General features: G+C 40.2%; 1 protein-coding gene across 5 annotated transcripts in view; it reads left to right on the top strand.

Moving 5' to 3' along the window:
• Window positions 1-21,026, top strand: part of LOC115138151 (NEDD8-activating enzyme E1 catalytic subunit) — a 31,312-nt gene extending 10,286 nt beyond the window's left edge. Inside the window, exons 1-18 of one of the 5 annotated variants that reach the window (XM_029674683.2) lie at window positions 8,853-8,902; window positions 9,033-9,071; window positions 9,730-9,850; window positions 10,056-10,136; window positions 10,417-10,499; window positions 12,319-12,399; window positions 12,734-12,777; window positions 12,897-12,961; window positions 13,182-13,337; window positions 13,439-13,541; window positions 15,853-15,966; window positions 19,046-19,099; window positions 19,274-19,310; window positions 19,413-19,494; window positions 19,606-19,706; window positions 19,826-19,889; window positions 20,013-20,067; window positions 20,233-21,026. In XM_029674683.2, the coding sequence (XP_029530543.1) occupies window positions 8,883-8,902; window positions 9,033-9,071; window positions 9,730-9,850; window positions 10,056-10,136; window positions 10,417-10,499; window positions 12,319-12,399; window positions 12,734-12,777; window positions 12,897-12,961; window positions 13,182-13,337; window positions 13,439-13,541; window positions 15,853-15,966; window positions 19,046-19,099; window positions 19,274-19,310; window positions 19,413-19,494; window positions 19,606-19,706; window positions 19,826-19,889; window positions 20,013-20,067; window positions 20,233-20,321 (1,389 nt within the window). In that variant the 5' untranslated portion in view covers window positions 8,853-8,882 and the 3' untranslated portion in view covers window positions 20,322-21,026. The other 4 variants (XM_029674690.2, XM_029674697.2, XM_065000212.1 and 1 more) reach the window with 4 other exon arrangements.
• Window positions 21,027-22,952: the final 1,926 nt, after the last annotated feature.

The raw sequence follows: 22,952 nt of genomic DNA on the forward strand, positions 1-22,952 counted from the left end.
AAGTTGTTTATTCAGTGGTTTAAATTTTATATCAGAAAGCAGAGAGTAAAGTAGGGAATAATGGGTATTTATCGGAGAACATTGAGCTATTTAGAGAGGTCTGACACGGGGATCCAGTTTCGCCTCATTTATTCTTATTGGCTATTGAGATGCTGGCCATCAGAATCAGGAACAATTCCAATATAGTCGGTCTGAGTATCAATGGTCTTGAAACCAATATGTCCTTATCCAGAGGATACAACATTTCCCATTCAGCTTATAAAGTCTTAAACCAAATGATGAGACATTGACCATTTTGAGAGTGGGTTCCTTAAAAAAGTCCAACTATCCTTTGCCATGTTGCGTACTAACTAAGTGGAGAAATGGCCCAGTGGACATGCTTGGCATACACAAGAATGAAGGATCTTGTAAAGGAGAACTTTGATTTGAAACTAGCCAAAATTGGCAAAATACTATTGCCGGGGAAATGTAAAGCTTTGTCTTTATATGGCAGAGTGACATTGATAAACACCTTCATTGTCTCTGTTTATCTATCTTTTCCTGCCATGTCCATCCCCAGATGAGGTTTTCTTTAATCAGTTTGAAGCCAAGATCATTCCGTTTATATATAATAGTAAACCAGAAAAGGTCAAATGGAATTTTATCTATATTACGTATGACAATGGAGGGCTGTACTTAAAGAATATTGAAGCCTTAAATCAATTTCTGAAAGCCTCATGGATTCAAAAACTATTTGTAAAATATGAGTTGGATCTCAAGTCAAATCTGAGAAAAGACAAACCCACGTTTCAATTCCAAAATATACATTTTTATACAAATTAAGTCTTTGCACTTTACTTGGTTCCTGCAGGATTTCTTAATGGACATATCCACATTCTTCAAAGAATCAATAAAAGCTTGGTTGCATTTTCAATATTTTCCCCTGGAAGAAATGACAGATATTCTGAGCCAAATCATATAGTTGAATTCAAATACACTGATAAAAAAAAAAGTGTTTCTGGAAAATGGGATCTTATTTTTTAAAAGATATCATTGATAGTAATGGGAATTTTATTGTATTTGAAACACTATCCCCAATGTATGTAAACATATCGTATGTACAAATCATAATTACAATCAGTTACTGGCAGCAATTCCAACAGATTGGAAGAAAAAGTGATAAGGGAAAGAAAAGATAAACTGTTTGTTTGCAGACCTTATATTAAATCTCACAGATTCTAATTAGAGATAAACTCAATAAAGACATGTACCATTTTCATTTGGAAAACAAATCTTCTTACTGGAAAGAGCAGTTTGATACTCCCAACCCTCGGAAATAGGTTTTTGGTTTGATTTATAAAACAACAGACACATTTCGGGCTACTAACAAGATGCTACAAAATGGGGCATCGAAGAATTCCCTTTGTGCTGTTTTTGTTGTTTGGAAGTGGAGGATTTGTTAAATATTTTCTGGCATTGCCCTGTAGTTTCTAACTTTTGGGCAAAAGTACAAGAGTGGTCACTTCCTGTTTTACAAGATTTTGTTATCTCTCCACAAACAGTTAAATTGTATGGCTTAAGGGACAGATGCAACAAGATATACAATCTCTTGACTCTGCTGGGGAAGGTTCTCACTTTAAAAAAATCAGAAAACAAATATGTTAGTATTGGATTCTTTCAATATTAAAGAAAAACACTATTATACACTAGAAGGATTGAAAGTGGGAGGTCCCAAGATTTGACAGATAAGTGGGACCAAATAACATGTCAAGAGGGATGGGCCTAATTTCATATACAAAGGGAAGGTGCTCCAGTCTTATGACAATTCTAGTTGTTTCTTGTTTTTGTTTCTTGAGGTGCATTTATTGTTTTATTTTGTTGTATGTAATTCCCGTTCATGTCTTTTGTAGCTTGTTAGGGTAATTGCTTGTTTGTTTTTGTGTGTCCACCTCATCAAGGTAGAGGGCTGAATAGGGTGGGGGTGTTCTGGGGGAGTTGTGGGTGATAGTCTGGGGGACCATGAACCTTTAGCCCACACTTCCCTATTGTGCCATTGTAAAAACGTTGTATTTTTTATAATAAAGAAGCAATTTAATAATACATTTAAAAAATGTGTCCCACAAACGTGTGGGGGAAAAAATAAGGGGGAAAAAAGTGTCATCTGAAGCATTGCCGCTTGATCTGTAATATGAATACTATTTTGATTGCAATAATGTTTTTTACATTAATTTATGAATATTGAACAATATAATCATTAAAATTGAAAATATCAAAACAATTATCTGTCAAATGTTTCACATTATTATTGAACATAAAATACTCTCTCGGCAAATCAAAGTTCCTGAGTGGGATCTCTGCTACTATTGGAGTTATGATCACATTTGAAGCATTACCAACTGAGAGAATGTGAAAATAAATTCAAAATGGTTGCCCTCTGCTGGTCATTTGCAGGATGTGCAATGATAGAAGTAAAAGGAGGACTGTGATCTGTTACAGTTGAAGTCGGAAGTTCACATACACTTAGGTTGGAGTCATTAAAACTCATTTTTCAACCACACGCCACAAATTTCTTGTTAACAAACTATAGTTCTGGCAAGTCGGTTAGGACATCTACTTTGTGCACAACACAAGTAATTTTTCCAACAATTGTTTACAGACAGATTATTTCACTGTATCACAATTCCAGAGGATCAGAAGTTCACATGAATAAAGTTGACTGTGCCTCCACACACAAGTCTGGTTCATCCTTGGGAGCAATTTACAAACGCCTGAAGGTACCACGTTCATCTGTACAAACAATAGTACACAAGTATAAACACCATGGGACCACACAGCCTTCATACCGCTTAGGAAGGAGACGCATTCTGTCTCCTAGAGATGAGCGTACTTTGGTGCGAAAAGTGCAAATCAATCCCAGAATAACAGCAAAGGACCTTATGAAGGTGCTGGAGGAAACAGGTACAAAAGTATCTATATCTAGTAAAACGAGTCCTACATCAACATAACCTGAAAGGCCGCTCAGCAAGGAAGAAGCCACTGCTCCAAAACCGTCATAAAAAGCCAGACTACGGTTTGAAACTGCACATGGGGACAAAGATTGTATTTTTTGGAGAAATGTCCTCTGGTCTGATGAAACAAAAATATAACTGTTTGGTCATAATGACCATCGTTATGTTTGGAGGAATAAGGGGGAGGTTTGCAAGCCGAAGAACACCATCCCAACCGTGAAGCACGGGGGTGGCAGCATTATGTTGTGGGGGTGCTTTGCTGCAGGAGGGAGTGGTGCACTTCACAAAATAGATGGCATCATGAGGCGGGAAAATTACGTGGATAAACTGAAGCAACATCTTAAGACATCAGTCAGTTAGTTAAAGCTTGCTCGCAAATGGGTCTTCCAAATGGACAATAACCCCAAGCATACTTTCAAAGTTGTGGCAAATGGCTTAAGGACTATGTTGTCCTTGGCATGGCCATCACAAAGCCCTGACCTCATCCTATAGAAAATGTCTGGGCAGAACTGAGAAAACGTGCAGAGATCCCACTTTGGAACTTTGATATGCCCATAGAGTATATTATATTCCACAATATATTAAAACATTTGCCAAATCAAAAATGTTAAGTTTTCAATATTCATGTTTATATTTTTCAATGTTCATAAATACTTTATTGAGATCAAAATACTACTCATTGTACAGAGCAAGTGCTAAAGCCACCAATTTTTGCATTGTAACATCTCCAGATAAAACATTATAGAGTCTTAAAGACATTCTACGGAACTTTGGCGACTACTAAGTATTGGGCTGGAAGTGTCAATATGTAGTTCATACATGCATAATCTATGAGCAAAATTATTGTTTTACATCAATTGGCCACAAAATCCCTAGTTTGAAAGCGACTGTTTTTCTGGAAGGTGTGCTGCACCATTTTCCCTGCATCTTCCCCGACATGGGCCAAGCCTCTAGCAATTTGAGTTCTAGCCAATGAGCTCCAGCCCCCCGCCATTTGAGTGACATCTAGCAAGATACACACACAGCAGAACGAGAGAGCAATGACGTGGTGCACATATCTGCACATATGTGACGTAGTATGCAATTTTTAGGGACCACTTTTGGCTTGTGAGTGCTACTTTCAGAACTACTGGGTCAAAAGTATACAAAAGTACTGGGGAATCACTCCAATGTCAAAAACCTTCTACCAATGATATCACAATAAGAGATCAAATTGCATATTCCACATGGAACTTTTTAATGTTTTCAAATTAGATTCTTTCACGGTGATTAAGCTCTTTTGATAGAATTCTGATCGGATTGCTCTGTTGTCTGCCTTGTTGACATCATTGATGAGAGAGAGAGGGAGGTTATAATAATGTCAGTTAGTCAGCTATGAAGGACATCTCTGGGTTAACATGATTATTAGTCATCAGATGTCAGAGGCTGTCGCATGGAACAAAAATCTCATTATGAAAAAAACTTGAATGTTCTCTTCAGATAGAACCCAGAGAGCACTTTATATTGCATGAATACACATGATTTGCATACACAAACACAGAGAGACTCACACACCAATGCTGATGTTTTTAACAAATCCCAGAATTATATCTGCATCAAACTGCAGGGAGCTCCATGATGTAATTGCATACATTAGGCAGATTTTGGTGACCTCCGCGGAAGGTAATGGTTGCAAATGTGCTTTAATGTGGGTGGGTGAGGGTTGGGCAGATGGATTAATGACATTAATGTGCTCCTAGGCATGTATCTTAAAATACGTTGAGGCACATCTAAGGTTTATTAATCATTCTGTGATGAGATTAACCTCCCAGTGTCATTAGTGTAATCTGGGTAGATTTACTGGTGAGAAGCAGAGGAGTAGACTGAAAGTCATATCCAATGGAGTCATATCATGTGTCTCTCTACACCCACCCTGCTACAGCATGATCTTAAAAGTAGGGTAAATCTACAGGCTATGCCTAGTATGTAAAGCGCAAACATTACTCCAAGTCAAGTTTATAAAGTGTCAAGAAAAAGTGTGAACCCTTTGGAATTACATGGATTTCTGCATAATTTGGTCATCAACATTGATCTGATCTTAATCTATGTCACAACAATAGACAAACATTGTGTGCTTAAGCTAATAACACACAACGTATTGTATTTTTCTTGTCTATATTGAATACATCATTTAAACATTCACAGTTTAGGTTGGAAAAAGTATGTGAACCCCTAGGCTAATGACTTTTTCAAAAGCAAATTGGAGTCAGCTAACCTGGAGGCCAATCAATGAGACGAGATTGGAGATGTTGGTTAGAGCTGCCTTGCCCTATAAAAAACACACAAAAAATGAGTTTGCTATTCACAAGAAGCATTGCCTGATGTGAACCATGCCTTGAACAAAATAAATCTCAGAAGACCTACGATTTAGAATTGTTGACTTGCATAAAGCTGGAAAGGGTTACAAAAGTATCTCTTAAAGCCTTGATGTTCATCAGTCCACAGTAAGACAAATTATCTATAAATGGAGAAAGTTCAGCACTTTTTCTACTCTCGCTAGGAGTGGCCGTTCAGCAAAGATGACTGCAAAAGCACAGCGCAGAACTCTCAATGAGGTTAAGAAGAATCCTAGAGTGTCAGCTAAAGACTTACAGAAATCTCTGGAATATGCTAACATCTTTGTTGACGAGTTTACGATATGTAAAACACTAAACAAGAATGGTGTTCATGTGAGGACACCACAGAAGAAGCCACTGCTGTCCAAATAAAACATTGCTGAATGTCTGAAGTTTGCAAAAGTGCACCTGGATATTCCACAGCGCTACTGGCAAAATATTCTGTGGACAGATGAAACTACAGGTGAGTTGTTTTGAAGGAACACACAACACCAACACCACCCGTCATGGTTTGGGGCTGCTTTGATGCCTCAGGGCCTGGGCAGCTTGCTATCATCAACGGAAAAATGAATTCCCATGTATATCAAGACATTTTGCAGGATAATATAAGGCTATCTGTCCTCCAATTGAAGCTAAACAGAAGTTTGGTGAAGCAACAGGACAACGACTCAAAACACAGAAGGAAATCAACAACAGAATGGCTTCAACAGAAGAAAATACACCTTATGCAGTGGCCTAGTTAGAGTCCTGACCACAACCCAATTGAGATGCTGCAGCATGACCTCAATAGAGCACGTCACACCAGACATCCCAAGAATATTGCTGATCTGAAACAGTTTTGTAAAGAGGAATGGTCCAAAATGATTGTGCAGATCTGATCCACAACTACAGAAAACATTTGGTTGAGGTTATTGCTGCCGAAGGAGGGTCAACCAGTTATTAAATCCGAGGGTTCACATACTTTTCCCACCCTGTACTGTGACTGTATACATGGGGTGTTCAATAAAGACATGAAAATGTATAATTGTTTGTGTGTTATTAGTTTAAGCAGACTGTGTTTGTCTATTGTTGTGACCAAGATGAAGATCAGATCAAATTTTATGACCAATTTATGCAGAAATCCAGGTATTTCCAAAGGGTTCACACACTTTTTCTTTCCACTGTATATTCTTAATTCCATTCCTTTACTTAGATCTGTGTGTATTAGGTATTTGTTGTGAAATTGTTAGATATTACTTAATAGATATTGCTGCACTGTCGGAACTAGAAGCACAAGCATTTTTTCTCCACCCGCAATTACATCTGCTAAACGTGCATGTGACCAATAACATTTGATTTGATTTGACATATGCTGAGCACTTGTTGGCTGCTTTTCCTTCACTCTGCGGTCCAACTCATCCCAAACCATCTCAATTGGGTTGAGGTCATCTGATGCAGCACTCCATCACTCTCCTTCTTGGTCAAATAGCCCTTACACAGCCTGGAGGTGTGTTCTGGATCATTGTCCTGTTGAAAAACAAATGATTGTCCCACTAAGCGCAAACCAGATGGGATGGGGTATTGCTACAGAATGCTGTGGTAGACAAGCTGGTTAAGTGTGCCTTGAATTCTAAATAAATCACAGACAGTGCCACCAGCATAGCACCCCCACACCACCTCCTCCATGCTTCATAGTGGGAACCACATATGCGGAGATCATCCGTTCACCATGTCTGCATCTCACAAAGACGTGACGGTTGGCAAAAATCGGACAAAAGGACAGATTTCCACCAGTCTAATGTCCATTGCTCGTGTTTCTTGGATCATGCAAGTCTCTTCTTTGCAGCAATTTGACCATGAAGGCCTGATTCACAGTCTCCTCTGAACAGTTGATGTTGAGATGTGTTTGTTACTTGAACTCTGTGAAGCATTTATTTGGGCTGCAATTTCTGAGGTTGGTAACTCTAATAAACGTATCCTCTGCAGCAGAGGTAACTCTGGGTCTTCTTTTCCTTTGGCTATCCTCATGAGAGCCAGTTTCATCATAGCGCATGATGGTTTTTGCGAGTGCACTCCAGTAAATTTAAAAAAATTACATTTAGATTTGTTTAACACTTTTTTGGTAACTACATGATTCCATATGTGTTATTTCATAGTTTTCGATGTCTTCCCTTTATTCTACAATGTAGAAAATATTAAAAATAAAGAAAAACTCTTGAATGTGTCAGCGTGTCCAAACTTTTGACTGGTACTGTATATCATTTTTTTTTTTTTGGATTTTGGAAATTCTCCCAAGACCCGATTTTCTTATCAGGTGTAACCATGTGGGGCCGTGAACCCTAGTTTGGGAACCATTGGTGTAAATAGATAGCCCTACATCTAAAAATAACACCCAAGAGAAGAGTGATGTAAATATATGCCAAGGCAGCCCTGAATAATTGATTGTGCTACAGATTGCATCCAGGCCAATAAGGACAACTGACATTAATTGCCACTCTCAAGGACTATTTCTTCTTGAACAGAAATGTACTTCAGACAGGCTATTTTCCCATCCCCTCTGAGACTGTTAACTGGTTTTATGGGTAATTGCTAATCTTAAAGAGCTGTTCCTTCAGCAGTGTAATTATCAAGTAATTACCAATGAGTCACATTCACCTTCTTTGCCATTATTAAACCACCATCCATCCAACACGTGGGACCAAAGAAACGTAGTTACAAAAGAACCACAATTAGAAGTAAAACGTTACATAGAACATGTGAAAGAGAACGGCAAACAGGGTACTTGAAATACACTGCATGTTTGCTTTTTGTGTACTCGGCCTACCCTTATTCAATATGTTTGATCTTCCACGAGTTTCTCTCTGTCATTTCATAGTATATACTACCACCTACTGGTATCATGGTGAATAAAGGCTTTCCCAAGGGGTTCTAGTCTCGATCTCGGTTTCCAAATCTGGGTCTTGGGCGCCGCCTCCACCCTTGGTGCACGTTTTAGTTTTACACAGATGAAAGGCCTACTATTGGTTTCTCAATACTGATGACCATACTTTACATAACAGGTTAGGAGAACTAACGCAGTAGGTTTGAATAATTAAAGTAGCAGGTTAGGAGAATTAACGTTGAATGTAGGTTAAGGGTTAGGTTTAACTAAAATGCTACAGTTGTCCCTGACGCAACTCGAACGTGCACGTTTTGGTCCGTACTCAATTTTCTAGCCAGTAACCACAAACGTAGAAGCCAATCAGCAGTGGTGGAAAAAGTACCACATTTTCATACTTTATTTAAAAGTAATGATACCTTTTAAAGAAAATTACTCAAAGTGAAAGTCACCCAGTAAAATACTACTTGAGTAATAGTCTAAACGTAGTTGGTTTTAAATGTACTTAAATAAAAAGTAAAAGTATAAATCGTTTAGAATTTCTTATATTAAGGTTAGGGTTTTATGATAGGGACGTCCCAAGGATCTCGGATTGCATTGTCCATTCCACACCGGTGTCCGTGCAATGCATGGTGGGTAGTATTAGTCTTCCTGGGCACGAAAATGGCGGATACTGACGAGCCGTAAGTAGCTGCAGAAGTAAACAAGCAAGACATAGCCGTTAACTGCCCGAACGATGCTTTCACATCCCATTAACTGGTTACCTGCTGAAAGCAAAGCATGTATGAACCTTCTTTTATTCTCTCTTTTTAGGGAGAAGAAAAGAAGGAGAGTAGTGGAGCTGACTGAGAAGTTAGTAATGAATTGCTAGAACTGGCAGCAGGTTTGAGAGGGTGAATAGAGCAGGGATTAAAACGCTGTCTCGAATAACTCAGACGGCAGCTAAATCCAAATAAATATATAGCTACGCTAGCTAGTTCTAACTAGCCTACAGTAAATATTTCCTGTTGTTATTGGTCTATAATATAGTATCCCTACAAATGGCTGCTTTGAAACCGATATTCAATCATTGAATGGGTTCCCGAGTGGCCCAGCTATCTAAGGCACTGCATCTTAGTGCTAGAGGCGCTGAGACAGTTACTGTAGTGTAGGCTTGTTGGCTAGCTAGCTATCCACTTACTGGCTGTCAATAAGGTACTGTGCTTCTTCCATAGCATGGCACCCTAGGTGCAGCGATACACGTTTAAACCATCACAGAGTTATAAACAAAAAACATATGAGACAATAAGATATGTTATAAGGTTGCTGCTAGGTAATCATGACTGTACTTTCTACATATGATTGTTTATAAAATAACAATGTGCTTCTCTGCTATTTGCATGTCTGCTATAAACATGTATGGCAGCTGTTTCTAATTGATAAAATATTTATAGGATAATGAAGTTTTATATTCCTCAAATGTCTCCCCACTGACATATTTAGCTGGACTCCTGTCCTGTGTTCTCTCCAGGATGGTGGTGGATGGGGGCAGCAGAGACGGGGGCGAATGGGACGGACGATGGAACCACATCAATACATTTCTGGAAAGACCAGGACCTTTCACTCACCCTGACTTTGAGCCGAGCACAGAGGTAATCATCACAGTGCATACTCAACGTTTGTAAATAAAACAAGGAACAGCACTGAATGGGTTGCAAATAATTTCATACTAAAAGCCATGGTTCATGTCATACCAGAGCTCAGTTGCACATCTGAATACTTTTGATTGTGCTGTGATGGCTTCCTTTATTACTGATTAACCTAACCCTAATGGAACTGTTGCTTATTTCCTTACAGTCGCTCCAGTTTTTGTTAGACACCTGCAAAATACTTGTTATTGGAGCAGGTGGCCTTGGATGTGAACTTCTCAAAGATCTGGTATGATTTCATCTCTTGAATGCACATGCTACTCTACAACATATTTTCCCTTTGCAATGAGTGGCAATGTGAGAGATAGACCTGCACACACTGTTCTGCTAGTAACCGTCAGTTTGCGTATCATATCTTTCATGGAAATGTTGAATAGCCTATTTCTTGAGGAGAAAGATACCCAGTGTAGTCTTACTTAAGTAGTTTAATTAGGACACTTATAACAACATTGGTTCTGATAGATATTCACTCTGTCATTTTCCCATCTTTTGGGGATGCTGTGGACCAGGCCTTGTCAGGTTTTCGTCACATACACGTTGTTGACATGGATACCATTGACGTTTCCAACCTCAACAGACAGTTCCTCTTTAGGTCAGATAATTTGCCTTTCACTTTTTTCTACTCATCCCTTGTCATTATTGGTGTTGTTGATTTTGTACATACAATGCATTCGGAAAGTATTCAGACCACTTGACTTTTTCCACATTTTGTTACGTTACAGCATTATTCTAAAATATATATATTTAAATACCTCATCAATCTACACATAATACCCCTTAATGACAAAGCGAAAACAGGTTTTTAGAAATGTTTTAAAAACGGGAAATACCCTATTTACAGGAGTATTCAGACCCTTTGCAATGAGACTCGAAATTGAACTCAGGTCATCCTGTTTCCATTGATCATCCTTAAGATGTTTCTACAACTTGATTGGAGTCGACATGTGGTAAATTCAATTGATTGGACATGATTTGGTAAGGCAAACACCTGTCTATATAAGCAAAAACCAAGCCATGAGGTCAAAGGAATTGTCTGTAGTACTCAAAGGCAGGATTGTGTCAAGGCACAGATCTGGGGAAGGGTACCAAAACATTTCTGCAGCATTGAAGGTCCCCAAGAACACAGTGGCCTCTATCATTCTTAAATGGAATAAGTTTGGAACCACCAAGACTCTTCCTAAAGCTGGCTGCCTGGCTAAACTGAGCAATCGGGGGAGAAGGGCCTTGGTCAGGGAGGTGACCTAGAACCTGATGGTAACTCTGAAAGAGCTCCAGAGTTCCTCTGTGGGAATGGTGGAACCCTTCAGGAGGGCAACCATCTCTGCAGCACTCAATCAGTCCAGATGGAAGCTACTCCTCAGTAAAATGGCACATGACAACCCGCTTGGAGTTTTCCAAAAGGCACCTAAAGGACTCTCAGACCATGAGAAACAACATTGGTACACAAACGGGTCTGATGAAACCAAGATTGAACTCTTTGGCCTGAATGCCAAGCGTCATGTCTGGAGGAAACCTGGCACCAGCAGGTTTGGAAGCATGGTGGTGGTAGCAGCATCATGCTGTGGGGTTGTTTTTCAGCGGCAGGGACTAGGAGACTTGTCAAGATCGAGGGAAAGATGAACGGAGCAAAGTACAGAGAGATCCTTGATTAAAACCTGCTCCAGAGTGTTCAGGACCTCAGACTGGAGTGATGGTTCACCTTCCAACAGGACAATGACCCTAAGCACACAGCCAAGACAACGCAGGAGTGGCTCTGAATGTCCTTGAGTGGCTCAGCCAGAGCCCGGACTTGAACCTGATCAAACATCTCTTGAGAGACCTGAAAATAGCTGTGCAGCAACACTCCCCATCCAACCTGACAGCACTTGAGAGGATCTGCAAAGAAGAATGGGAGAAACTCCCGAAATATAGGTATGACAAGCTTTTAGCATCATAACCAGACTCGAGAGGCTGTAATCGCTGCCTAAGGTGCGTCAACAAAGTACTAAGGGTCTGAATACTTATGTAAATGATATATTTCCGTTTTTATTTTTAATACATTTGCAAACATTTCTAAAAACCTGTTTTTGCTTTGTCAAAAACCCCACCTCTTTAAGGAATACCTAGGATAGGATAAAGTAATCCCTCTCACCCCCCCCCCTTAAAAGATTTAGATGCACTACTGTTCCACTGGATGTCATAAGGTGAATGCACCAATTTGTAAGTCGCTCTGGATAAGAGCGTCTGCTAAATGACTTAAATGTAAATGTGGGTATTATGTGTAGATTGATGAGGGGAACAAACAATTTAATCAATTTTAGAATAAGGCTGTAACGTAACAAAATGTGGAAAAAGTCAAGGGGTCTGAATACTTTCCGAATGCACTGTACTTTTTCTAATGGATGGTATGGATGGTATGTGTATCTCTGAAGGCTGAAGGATGTGGGTCGGCCAAAGGCAGACATTGCAGCGGATTTTATCAATGGACGCATTCCAGGATGCAACGTGGTCCCGTATCCTTTGGAGATGAAGTAAAATGGATGATTTGGGAGTTGATTTATAATAATTATAATAATAATATATAATACATTATTATTATAGCCCAGGTTAATAAAAAAAAAAGTTTAATTGTCACACCCGGATAGGTGTTGTTTTACAGGATCAGCCATAGTACTGTGCCCCTGGAGCAAATTAGGTTTAAGTGCCTTGCTCAAGGGCACATTGACAGATTTTTCACCTTTTCGGCTCGGGTATTCAAATCAGGACGCTTTCGGTTACTGGCCCAACACTGTAACCGCTAGGCTACCTGCTTCCCCAATCTACTGATATCCTTATAAAATTGCACAGCCATTTCAAGAAAATACAAGACTTTGATGAGTCGTTTTATAGACGTAAGTCCTGGGATTCGTCTATCCTCGTCCTCTTTCAGATTACTCATTATAGGAAATATCAAATTAGCTGTATGTTTTGTTTCATTTTAAATAATTACAGCTTTGTCTCCCTCACACAGAATTCCACATAATAGTTTGTGGACTCGACTCCATAATCGCCAGGAGATGGATGAATGGCATGTTGGTATGTTATTACAAAATGTATTCTAAGTGAAATATAGATCAAGTGGAATGCAATCTAGTGCTCACTTGTTCGAGTACCCTTATGTCCTGCACAGATTTCCATGATCAATCTATAAAAAGCCAGTCCATTTAGATATAAAAAAAAACCTGATTGTTAAACAGAGATCAGTTGGTCTGCCTTTTTCACAATTTACCCTGTGTGATTTTCCATTCCTCTCTAGCTGTCTCTGCTGGTTTATGAAGACGGGGTGCTGGACCCCAGCTCCATCATCCCGCTGATTGACGGGGGGACAGAGGGCTTCAAGGGAAACGCTCGGGTCATCTTCCCTGGCATGACTGCCTGCATCGACTGCACCCTGGAGCTCTACCCACCACAGGTGTGCTAGCTTTTGTTTTACATCCAGATGTATCAGGATGGCTAGTCTTTTTATTCCGGGATCTAATGTGTTGCTTCCTCTAAATATGTTTATTTTCTCAGATTAACTTCCCCATGTGTACGATAGCCTCCATGCCCCGGTTACCAGAACATTGTGTTGAGTATGTCCGCATGCTGCTGTGGCCTAAAGAGAAACCCTTCGGAGGTATGTACCCAATCAGCTTGTTAACATGCTTATTTGACCAGATATTACTGTGCCTTCGTTTTCTCACAGATTATTTTTTGATTCAAATATGTTAATGCTCCGTAAGGAGTGACAGATTTATTTCAATAGTAGTACCAGCCATGGGTACAGTGGCAAGAAAAAGTATGTGAACCCTTTGGAATTACCTGGAGTTCTGCATAAATTGGTCATAAAATTTGATCTGATCTTCATCTAAGTCACAACAATAGACAAATACAGTCTTCTTAAACTAATAACACACAAACAATTACACGTTTTCATATCTTTATTGAACACAACGTGTAAACATTCATAGTGCAGGTTGGAAAAAGTATGTGAACCCTCGGATTTAATAACTGGTTGACACTCCTTTGGCAGCAATAACCTCAACCAAACGTTTTCTGTAGTTGCGTCTCAGACCTGCACAACGGTCAGGAGGAATTTTGGACCCTTCCTCTTTACAAAACTCTTTCAGTTCAGCAATATTCTTAGGATGTCGCAGTTATGCCACAACATCTCAATCGGGTTGTGGTCAGGACTCTGACTGGGCCATTCCAGAAGGTGTATTTTCTTCTGTTGAAGCCATTCTGTTGTTGATTTACTTCTGTGTTTTGGGTTGTTGTCCTGTTGTATCACCCAACCTCTGTTGAGCTTCAATTGGCGGACAGATATACAAAAAAAAAAATATATATATATATATGTAACCTTTATTTAACTAGGCAAGTCAGTTAAGAACAGTGTAACAGTATAGCTTCCGTCCCTCTCGGCTCGAACCAGCAACACGACGACAACAGCCACCATATCGAAGCAGCGTTTCCCATGCAGAGCAAGGGAAACAACCACCCCAAGGCTCAGAGCGTGTGAAGTTTGAAACACTATTAGCAAGCGCTAACTAGCCAGCCATTTCACTTCGGTCACACCAGCCTCATCTCGGGAGTTGATAGGTTTGAAGTCATAAACAGTGCAATGCTTGACGCACAACGAGGAGCTGCTGGCAAAACGCACGAAAGTGCTGTTTGAATGAAGATTTACGCGCTTGCTTCTGCCTACCACCGCTCAGTCAGATACTTAGATACTTGTATGCTTGGATGCTCAGTCAGATTATATGCAACACAGGAGACGCTAGATAATATCTAGTAATATCATCGACCATGTGTAGTTAACTAGTGATTATGATTGATTGTTTTTTATAAGATAAGTTTAATGCTAGCTAGCAACTTACCTTGGCTTACTGCATTTGCGTAACAGGCAGTCAGTCTCCTTGTGGAGTGCAACGAGAGAGAGGCAGGTCGTTATTGCGTTGGACTAGTTGGACTAGACTGCAAGAACTGGAACCCCCGAACTGACAAGGTGAAAATCTGTCTTTCTGCGCCTGAACGAGGCAGTTAACCCACTGTTCCTAGGCCGTTGTTGAAAATAAGAATGTGTTCTTAACTGACTTGCCTAGTTAAATAAAGATTAAATAAAGGTGTAAAAAAAAAAAAAAATCCGCAAATCGGCGCCCAGAAATAACGATTTCCGATTGTTATGAAAACTTGAAGTCGGCCCTAATTAATCGGCCAATCTGATTAATCGGTCGACCTCTAACAGAGATGTTAGCATGTTCCAAAGATTTATGTAAGCCTTTAGCTGACACTCTAGGATTCTTCTTAACCTCATTGAGTTCTGTGTTGTGCTCTTGCAGTCATCTTTGCAGGACGGCCACGTCTAGGGAGAGTAGCAACAGTGCTGAACTTTCTCCATTTATAGACAATTTGTCCTACCATGGATTGATGAACATCAAGGCTTTCATAGATACTTTTGTAACCCTTAACCCAATTCTTAATCTTAGGTCTTCTGAGATCTCTTTTGTTCGAGGCATGGTTCACATCAGGCAATGCTTCATGTGAATAACAAACTCACATTTTGTGAGTGGTTTTTATATTGCAGGGCAGCTCTAACCAACATCTCCAATCTCTTCTCATTGATTGGACTCCAGGTTATCGGATTCCTGGCTCCAATTAGCTTTTGGAGAAGTCATTAGCCTAGGGGTTCACATACGTTTTCCAACCTACACTCTGAATGTTTAAATGATGTATTCAATATAGACAAGAAAAACACAATAATTTGTGTGTTATTAGTTTAAGCACACTATGTTTGTCTATTGTTGTGACTTAGAGGAAGATCAGATCACATTTTGATGACCAATTTATGTAGAAATCCAGGTAATTCCAAAGGGTTCACATACTTTTTTTTGCAACTGTACATGAAGATCCCTTAACATTTCTATCCTGATTGTGTGTTGTATTGTCAGATGGTGTGGGGCTGGACGCAGATGACCCGGAGCACATCCAGTGGGTGTACCAGAAGTCTCAGGAGCGGGCAGCAGAGTTCAGCATCACAGGAGTCACCTACAGACTCACCCAGGGTGAGAACACACATTCTGCAATACTGAATTGTGCTCCTATTCTTGGACCTCCATAAGGATCGGACTAGGGTTGAATACCGGGAAATGGGTTACTGAGATTTCATGCTTAAACCCACTCCATATCTTTCTCTTAATCAATTCCATTCAAATTGCATTCAAAATAGATCATCCTGTTCAAGATGGTTATATATCTCTCAATGTCCTAGCCTACCTCTTTCAGGTAATAAAGTCAATAGAGTATTAGCTGTATATTTAGCTAAGGAATGATGGGTTATGCATGAGCTTCAAACTTATAGCCTATGTCTCTTGCGCAATACTCACCTGTGCTCCCCTGGCCTCTCCTTTAAAAAACACCCCTTAGCTCTTGGTGTCCCACGAAAAGCTTAATCGGTGGAGGGTGGGCATTTCTTATACTAATAGCTTTTTCAAAGACTTGAACATGTAATGCTAAATAAAGCAGCCAATTGAACACACAGGGAGTTTGAATCAAGAGAGAACGCACAATGGCGGTAGGCTATAACATGTTTTTTTTTTACTCAGACCTGTACACCCATATCCATTCAATCTTCATGAAGAGAAGTGAAAGACGTCTGCATCTTATTTTAGTCCTATATTATTCAAGCATTCCATTACAAAGATTAAGATAAGGAAAACAGAACGTTTCATTTCAGAAAGAAAACGATGCGTAGAAATATGCTCATCCATTTATTCAGCAATGAATAATGCATGTCTTGGCGATATAGGCTCTGCTCCTTCAGGGTAACTCACTGCACAAGTAAAGCAGCCATATAAAATATAGCCTACGAGCAGTGAGTGCGGTAAGCTATACCAATCCCCCTAACAGGAACAGGGAACCTAACAGGTGGAGGCTGGGGTGGGAGCAAGAATACTGCACAAACTCATGTATGTTTCACAAGCTCAGAAGCAATGCATTGTAGCAGCAGAGGATCAGAGTGAAGCTGGGATCAATTGAGAACCCGTAGCGGCGCCGATGCAGAATTGGACGGCCTATAACTCTATAACTCAGAGCTATCCCTCAGTGCTGACGAAGGAACCAGAACCGTGATGAGTTCCAGTATCTTGTCATTGGTTGCCAGCATCAATGTTGAACAGAGGTTCGCCAGGTGCTGCCCGTGCTCAGCATGCAGGCAGCACAACATGAGAGGACAAAGCAGTGTTAGTTCTGATGATGACGACAATGTTCCACATATGAGACGCCGTAATGCAAACAGAACTTAAGAGATTATGCAAGATTGAAGGGAAGGAACATTTAGTGTAATCATACTGAAGTACCCCTAATGCCATCATACGGACCGCCACTGGAACAGCATAATGTAAACCCAACACCGTTGCCTTAATGTGAACTCAAACTTGTGCTACTGAGAGGAGCGATACTGATATGCATGTTTGTTGCCTCTCCGTAGGCCATGAAGAGTAGGCAGACAGATGGATTCTTGAGCAGACTGCATGCTGAAAGGTCCTAACTGAGCACAGCTCAGCCATGACATACAGTACCATTACATAGCATAACATACAGTATTACTAACAAACCCCCAAAACCACAACTAACATTGGCGACGTACCCACCTTTTCTAAATAGTCTAATGTCCTACTGAAATTGTTCAGCAGTAGTTGATGCATCTGCAGCATGCACAGTGAGACTGACCTGATAATCAAAACCTAGACCTACAAATAGTCTACTTGAGCTGAAAGCTAATTGTCTTAACGGTATATTCTGGTAAACCAAAAGAGAGGAATAAATGACCTAATAACAAGAGAAATAGATTACTAGATAATAAGCCTATATATTCAGTGCATTTCGGAAAGTATTCAAACCCCTTGACTTTTTCCACATTTTGTTACGCTACAGCCTTTTTCTAAAATACCTTAATTTATTTTCCCCCCTCAATCTACACACAATACCCCATAATGACAAAGCAAAAACAAAAACAACCTTTATTCAGTACTTTGTTGAAGCACCTTTGGCAGCGATTACAGCCTCAAGTTTTCTTGGGTGTGACGCTAAAAGCTTGGCACACCTGTATTTGGGGTGTTTCTCCCATTCTTCTCTGCAGATCATCTCAAGGGCTGTCAGGTTGGATTGGGAGCGTCGCTGCACAGCTATTTTCAGGTCTCTCCAGAGATGTTCTATCGGGTTCAAGTCCGGGCTCTGTCTGGGCCTCTTAAGGACATTCAGAGACTTGTCCTGAGGCCACTCCTGCGTTGTATTGACTGTGTGCTTAGTGTTGTTGTCCTTTTGGAAGGTGAACCTTTGCCCCAGTCTGAGGTCCTGAGCGCTCTGGAGCAGGTTTTCATCAAGGATCTCTCTGTACTTTGCTCCGTTAATCTTTCCCTCAATCCTGACTAGTCTCCCAGTCCCTGCTGCTGAAAAACATCCCCACAGCATGATGCTGACACCACCATGCTTCACCGTAGGGATGGTGCCAGGTTTCCTCCAGATGTGACACTTGGCATTCAGACCAAAGAGTTCCATCTTGGTTTCATCAGACCAGAGAATCTTGTTTCTCATGGTCTGAGAGTCCTTTAGGAGCCTTTTGGCAGACTCCAAGTGGGCTGTCATGTGTATTTTACTGAGAAGTGGCTTCTGTCTGGCCACTCTACCAAAAGGCCTGATTGGTAGAGTGCTGCATAGATGGTTGTCCTTCTGGAAGGTTCTCCCATCTCCACAGAGAAACTCTGGTCCCGTACCCCTTCATAGTCCCGTACCCCTTCAAACATTCAACCTCCAGCTGCGTACCCCTTCTAGCACCAGGGTCAGCGCACTCTCATATGTTGTTTTTTGCCATCGTTGTAAGCCTGCCACACACACACTATATGATACATTTGTTAAACATAAGAATGAGTGTGAGTTTTTGTCAGAACAGTGACAAAGAGCTCTTATAGGACCAATATATTTTGATTTGTTTACCATTTCATGGTTTTGATGTTTTCACTGTTATTCTACAATGTAGAAAATAGTAAATACATTAAGAAAAACCCTTGAATGAGTAGGTGTTCTAAAAATGTTGACAGGTAGTATTGTCACAGTGAATGTTTTCTTTTTGTTCCCGTGCTACAGGTGTTGTAAAGAGGATCATCCCGGCTGTGGCGTCCACAAATGCAGTCATTGCTGGTAAATGAGTACACACTAAAGGAAATGTCAACGTTTTATTTGGCTAGTTTTATTTGTGCATAAAGGGTTTTACGAGCTAGATTAAACATTAGGCAGCATTGTGATAGGACTTTCTGTATTTACTATTAGTAAATAGAAATGTCTTTAGCTAATTACTTTTTGACCCCATTTTAGCTGCTTGTGCCACGGAGGTCTTCAAAATAGCATCAAGGTGAGTTTTCAATTGCTGATTTACTACTAAACCAGTCCATAAGTACATGGAAGTGCATATGCATTTCACAACAGCTTCATGACTTTTCCGCTTTGTCTGCAGTGCCTACATTCCTCTGAACAACTACATGGTGTTCAATGACGTTGATGGTCTGTATACCTATACGTTTGAGGCAGAGCGAAAGGTGGGTTTTCTGTGTACTGGGATTTCTGTGTACAGCTCTCAGGTTAACAATGGTATGATGAAAGGTAACTGGTAATACATCTAATACCTCTATATTTGTTTGAAATGTCAGGAGAACTGTTCATCCTGCAGCCAAGTCCCCCAGGACCTGCACTTCTCTCCCTCAGCCAAGCTCCAGGAGGTGCTCGATTACCTGACTGAAAACGCTTCTCTGTAAGTTCACCTGCCACGTAGGTGTTATGTTTCCTGAATTCTGTGACCCCCAATGTGATATTATACAGTAGTTTGGACTGCGTCTTGGTCATAATGACACTCACAACTAAATTTTTCAGACAAATGAAATCTCCAGCCATCACTGCGACATTGGAAGGAAAAAATAAAACATTGTATTTGCAGGTGAATTTTCACATTTTGATATGCAATATGTAAAGTTTTTTGTTCTGATCATGGTGAAAATAATAGTCTTGAGCAGGCATACAAGTAGTTGGCTGGCTATTGACTCATATTTTGTTTTGACAGACAGTCGCGTCAATTGAACAGAGGACACGCCCCAATCTGAGCAAGTCACTGAAAGGTGAGGTCCCTAATTGTAATATATGCCATGTAGGTTTGATACAGGTTTAATAGTGTTTCATATTGATGACATTATGCTTACCCAGCCTTCATTACTGTCTATAGTGTGTGCTTCTAGTCCTCTTTGTGGTTGGACTCATTCTTGTAATTAACATTTTTTCCCCAGAGCTGGGTCTGTTAGATGGGCAGGAGCTGGCCGTAGCTGATGTCACCACTCCCCAGACTCTGCTCTTCAAACTCAGCTTTACCTCTTAGGACCAGCATGTTCTCCCCAACATCAAACACCAGACGTCTTTGTTATTACTTTTCTAACAGAGTACCGGGTATTTGAAACGGCAAATAAACTAGAAGTTTTACAGTGTATTTAAGTGAATATGTAAATAAATGTATTTCATATCCAGTTCTCTGACATACTTGTAGATTCAAGTCTATGAATGCATTTGGTTGTGGAAAGCCAAACTACTCCCCTGTCATATTTGATCATATCTGCAACTGTTTGTGATGCATTTGCGTTATATGCACTGCAACCTCTCAAGCTCTCTTACACTGGAGAAAAAAACAGTACCATATTTAAATTTATTTCTCTTACAGTTTCTTGTGAGTTTAATTTATTTTCATTTCGTTGCAGTAACTCCTTCATGGGGTTTTGCACACCCAGACACAACCGGAATAAATGTTTTCCTGTACAATACATGTCTTCTGTGTTAGTTATGACTGAGACTTCAGGCTGAGTGGGCAAATTGTTTTCCTTGTTGTATATCCATTATGTTATTGTGCAAATATTGTAGTGTTAATGAATGTGCTGACTCTGCAATTTACACAGAACATTTTTTGTTAACATCCAAATGATGTCTGTACCCAGTAATAATTATACTTCCAAGTTGTTTAATTGGTGCATGCACAGTTAAGCTTTAATGTGAAGAAGGTACTACTCCAATAAATATACATGTATTTTCTGAATATTTGCCAGTCCTCCCAGACTCAAAGGTCAACTCCAGACGCTCAAGCGTGTCATCTGTCAAGAGACAAGAGGCTGCGGCGGAAGTTGCTGCTAACCAAGCAGCTTTAAGTAATGGTTAAGCAAGAACGCCAACTAGAAGAGCTTCAGAGACTTGAAGATGAAGTTAAGAGGTCAGTGGAGCAAGAAGCTGAGGCTATGAAACGCAGCTTAGAAGAAGCTAGGCTGCGAGTCAAGTTAGAGGTAGAAAATGCTGCCAGGCGAAGACGCTAGAAGACAAGCGTAGAGAGTTAGAGCGCCTAGAAGTGCTCAAGAAACTAAATGCTGCCAATGCGCGGATGCAAGTGTATGAGCAAGATGAAAAATCAGAGGCCGAGAAGAGAGAACTGCTCTCTAACTGCAAATCTGTGAAAAAAGTAATACACAGAAGTGGCTCATTTCACAGTCTCTCACCACAACATGTTGTGACAAGCACACAACAAGAAGATGGCACCAAGACCATGTTCAGGTTACAAACGGAATCAATCAGTGAAAGCCGCCTCCCCATACCAGAACCAGTAACATTCAATGGAGAATCACTCGTTCACTGACTGGAAGGTCTCTTTTCAGACTCTGATAGACAGGAAGAACATACCAGCAACTGAGAAGATATATTACTTAAGATAATATGTCGGTGGGACTGCCAAGAAAGCCATCGAAAGATACTTTATGTTAGGAACAGAGTCAGCCTACCATGCTGCGTGGACCATTCTTGAAGAAAGTTACGAAAACAAATTCCTCATCGCCAAGTCCTTCAGAGATCAGCTCAATGCATGGCCTAAGATAGGATCCAAGGACCGTCTTGAACTTAGAGACCTTGTAGACTTCGCAGCTGTGAGGCTGCTATGTCTCAGAATAAGGGCCTGGAGGTGCTTAATGACTGTAATGAAAACCAAAATATCCTCGCTAAACGTCCAGATTGGCTAACTTCAAGATGGAATAGAAAGGTTATAGACATCTTAGAAGAAACTGAGACCTTTCCAAGTTTCAGTCAGTTTGTGAAGTTTCTCACGAGAGAAGCAAAGATCGCTTGCAATCCTGTAACATCTCTTCATGCTTTGAAACCAAGCGAAGATGGAAAACCTAAGACGCCAAGGATTCAAAGCCCCGGAGCAAGGGTATTAGCAACAAACTCTGATGAGAAAGATACTGTTACTAGTTGTGTCTTCTGTGAGAAGTCAGGTCACAGTCTCCACAAATGCTGGAAATTCATGGATAAGCCCACCGCAGAGCGACATAAGTTTGTTAAAGAGAATAAATTGTGCTTTGGCTGTTTAACCTGTCTGGGAATGGAACCCCTCGCCAACAGCCAATGAAATTGCAGGGCACCAAATACAAATCAACAGAAATCTCATAAATCAAATTTCTCAAACATACAAGTATAAGGCACCATTTTAAAGATACAATTCTCGTTAATCCATCCACAGTGTCTGATTTCAAAAATGCTTTGCAGCGAAAGCTCCACAAACAATTATGTTAGGTCACCACCAAGTCACAGAAAAACCCATCCATTTTTCCAGCCAAAGAGAGGAGTCACAAAAAGCGATAAAATAGAGATAAAAGTAATCACTAACCTTTGATGATCTTCATCAGATGACACTCATAGGACTTCATGTTACACAATACATGTATGTTTTGTTCGATAAAGTGCATATTTATATCCAAAAATCTCATTTTACATTGGTGTGTTATGTTCAGTAGTTTCAAAACATGCGGTGATTTTGCAGAGAGCCACATCAATTCACAGAAATACTCATTATAAATGTTGATGAAAATTCAAGTGTTATGCATGTAACTTTAGATAAACTGCTCCTTCATGCAACCGCTGTGTCAGATTTCCCAAAAACTTTACGGAAAAAGCATAATCTTGAGTACGGCGCTCAGAGCCC

The sequence above is a fragment of the Oncorhynchus nerka genome, linkage group LG2 (genome assembly GCF_034236695.1).
Source record: "Oncorhynchus nerka isolate Pitt River linkage group LG2, Oner_Uvic_2.0, whole genome shotgun sequence".
NCBI lineage: Eukaryota > Metazoa > Chordata > Actinopteri > Salmoniformes > Salmonidae > Oncorhynchus > Oncorhynchus nerka.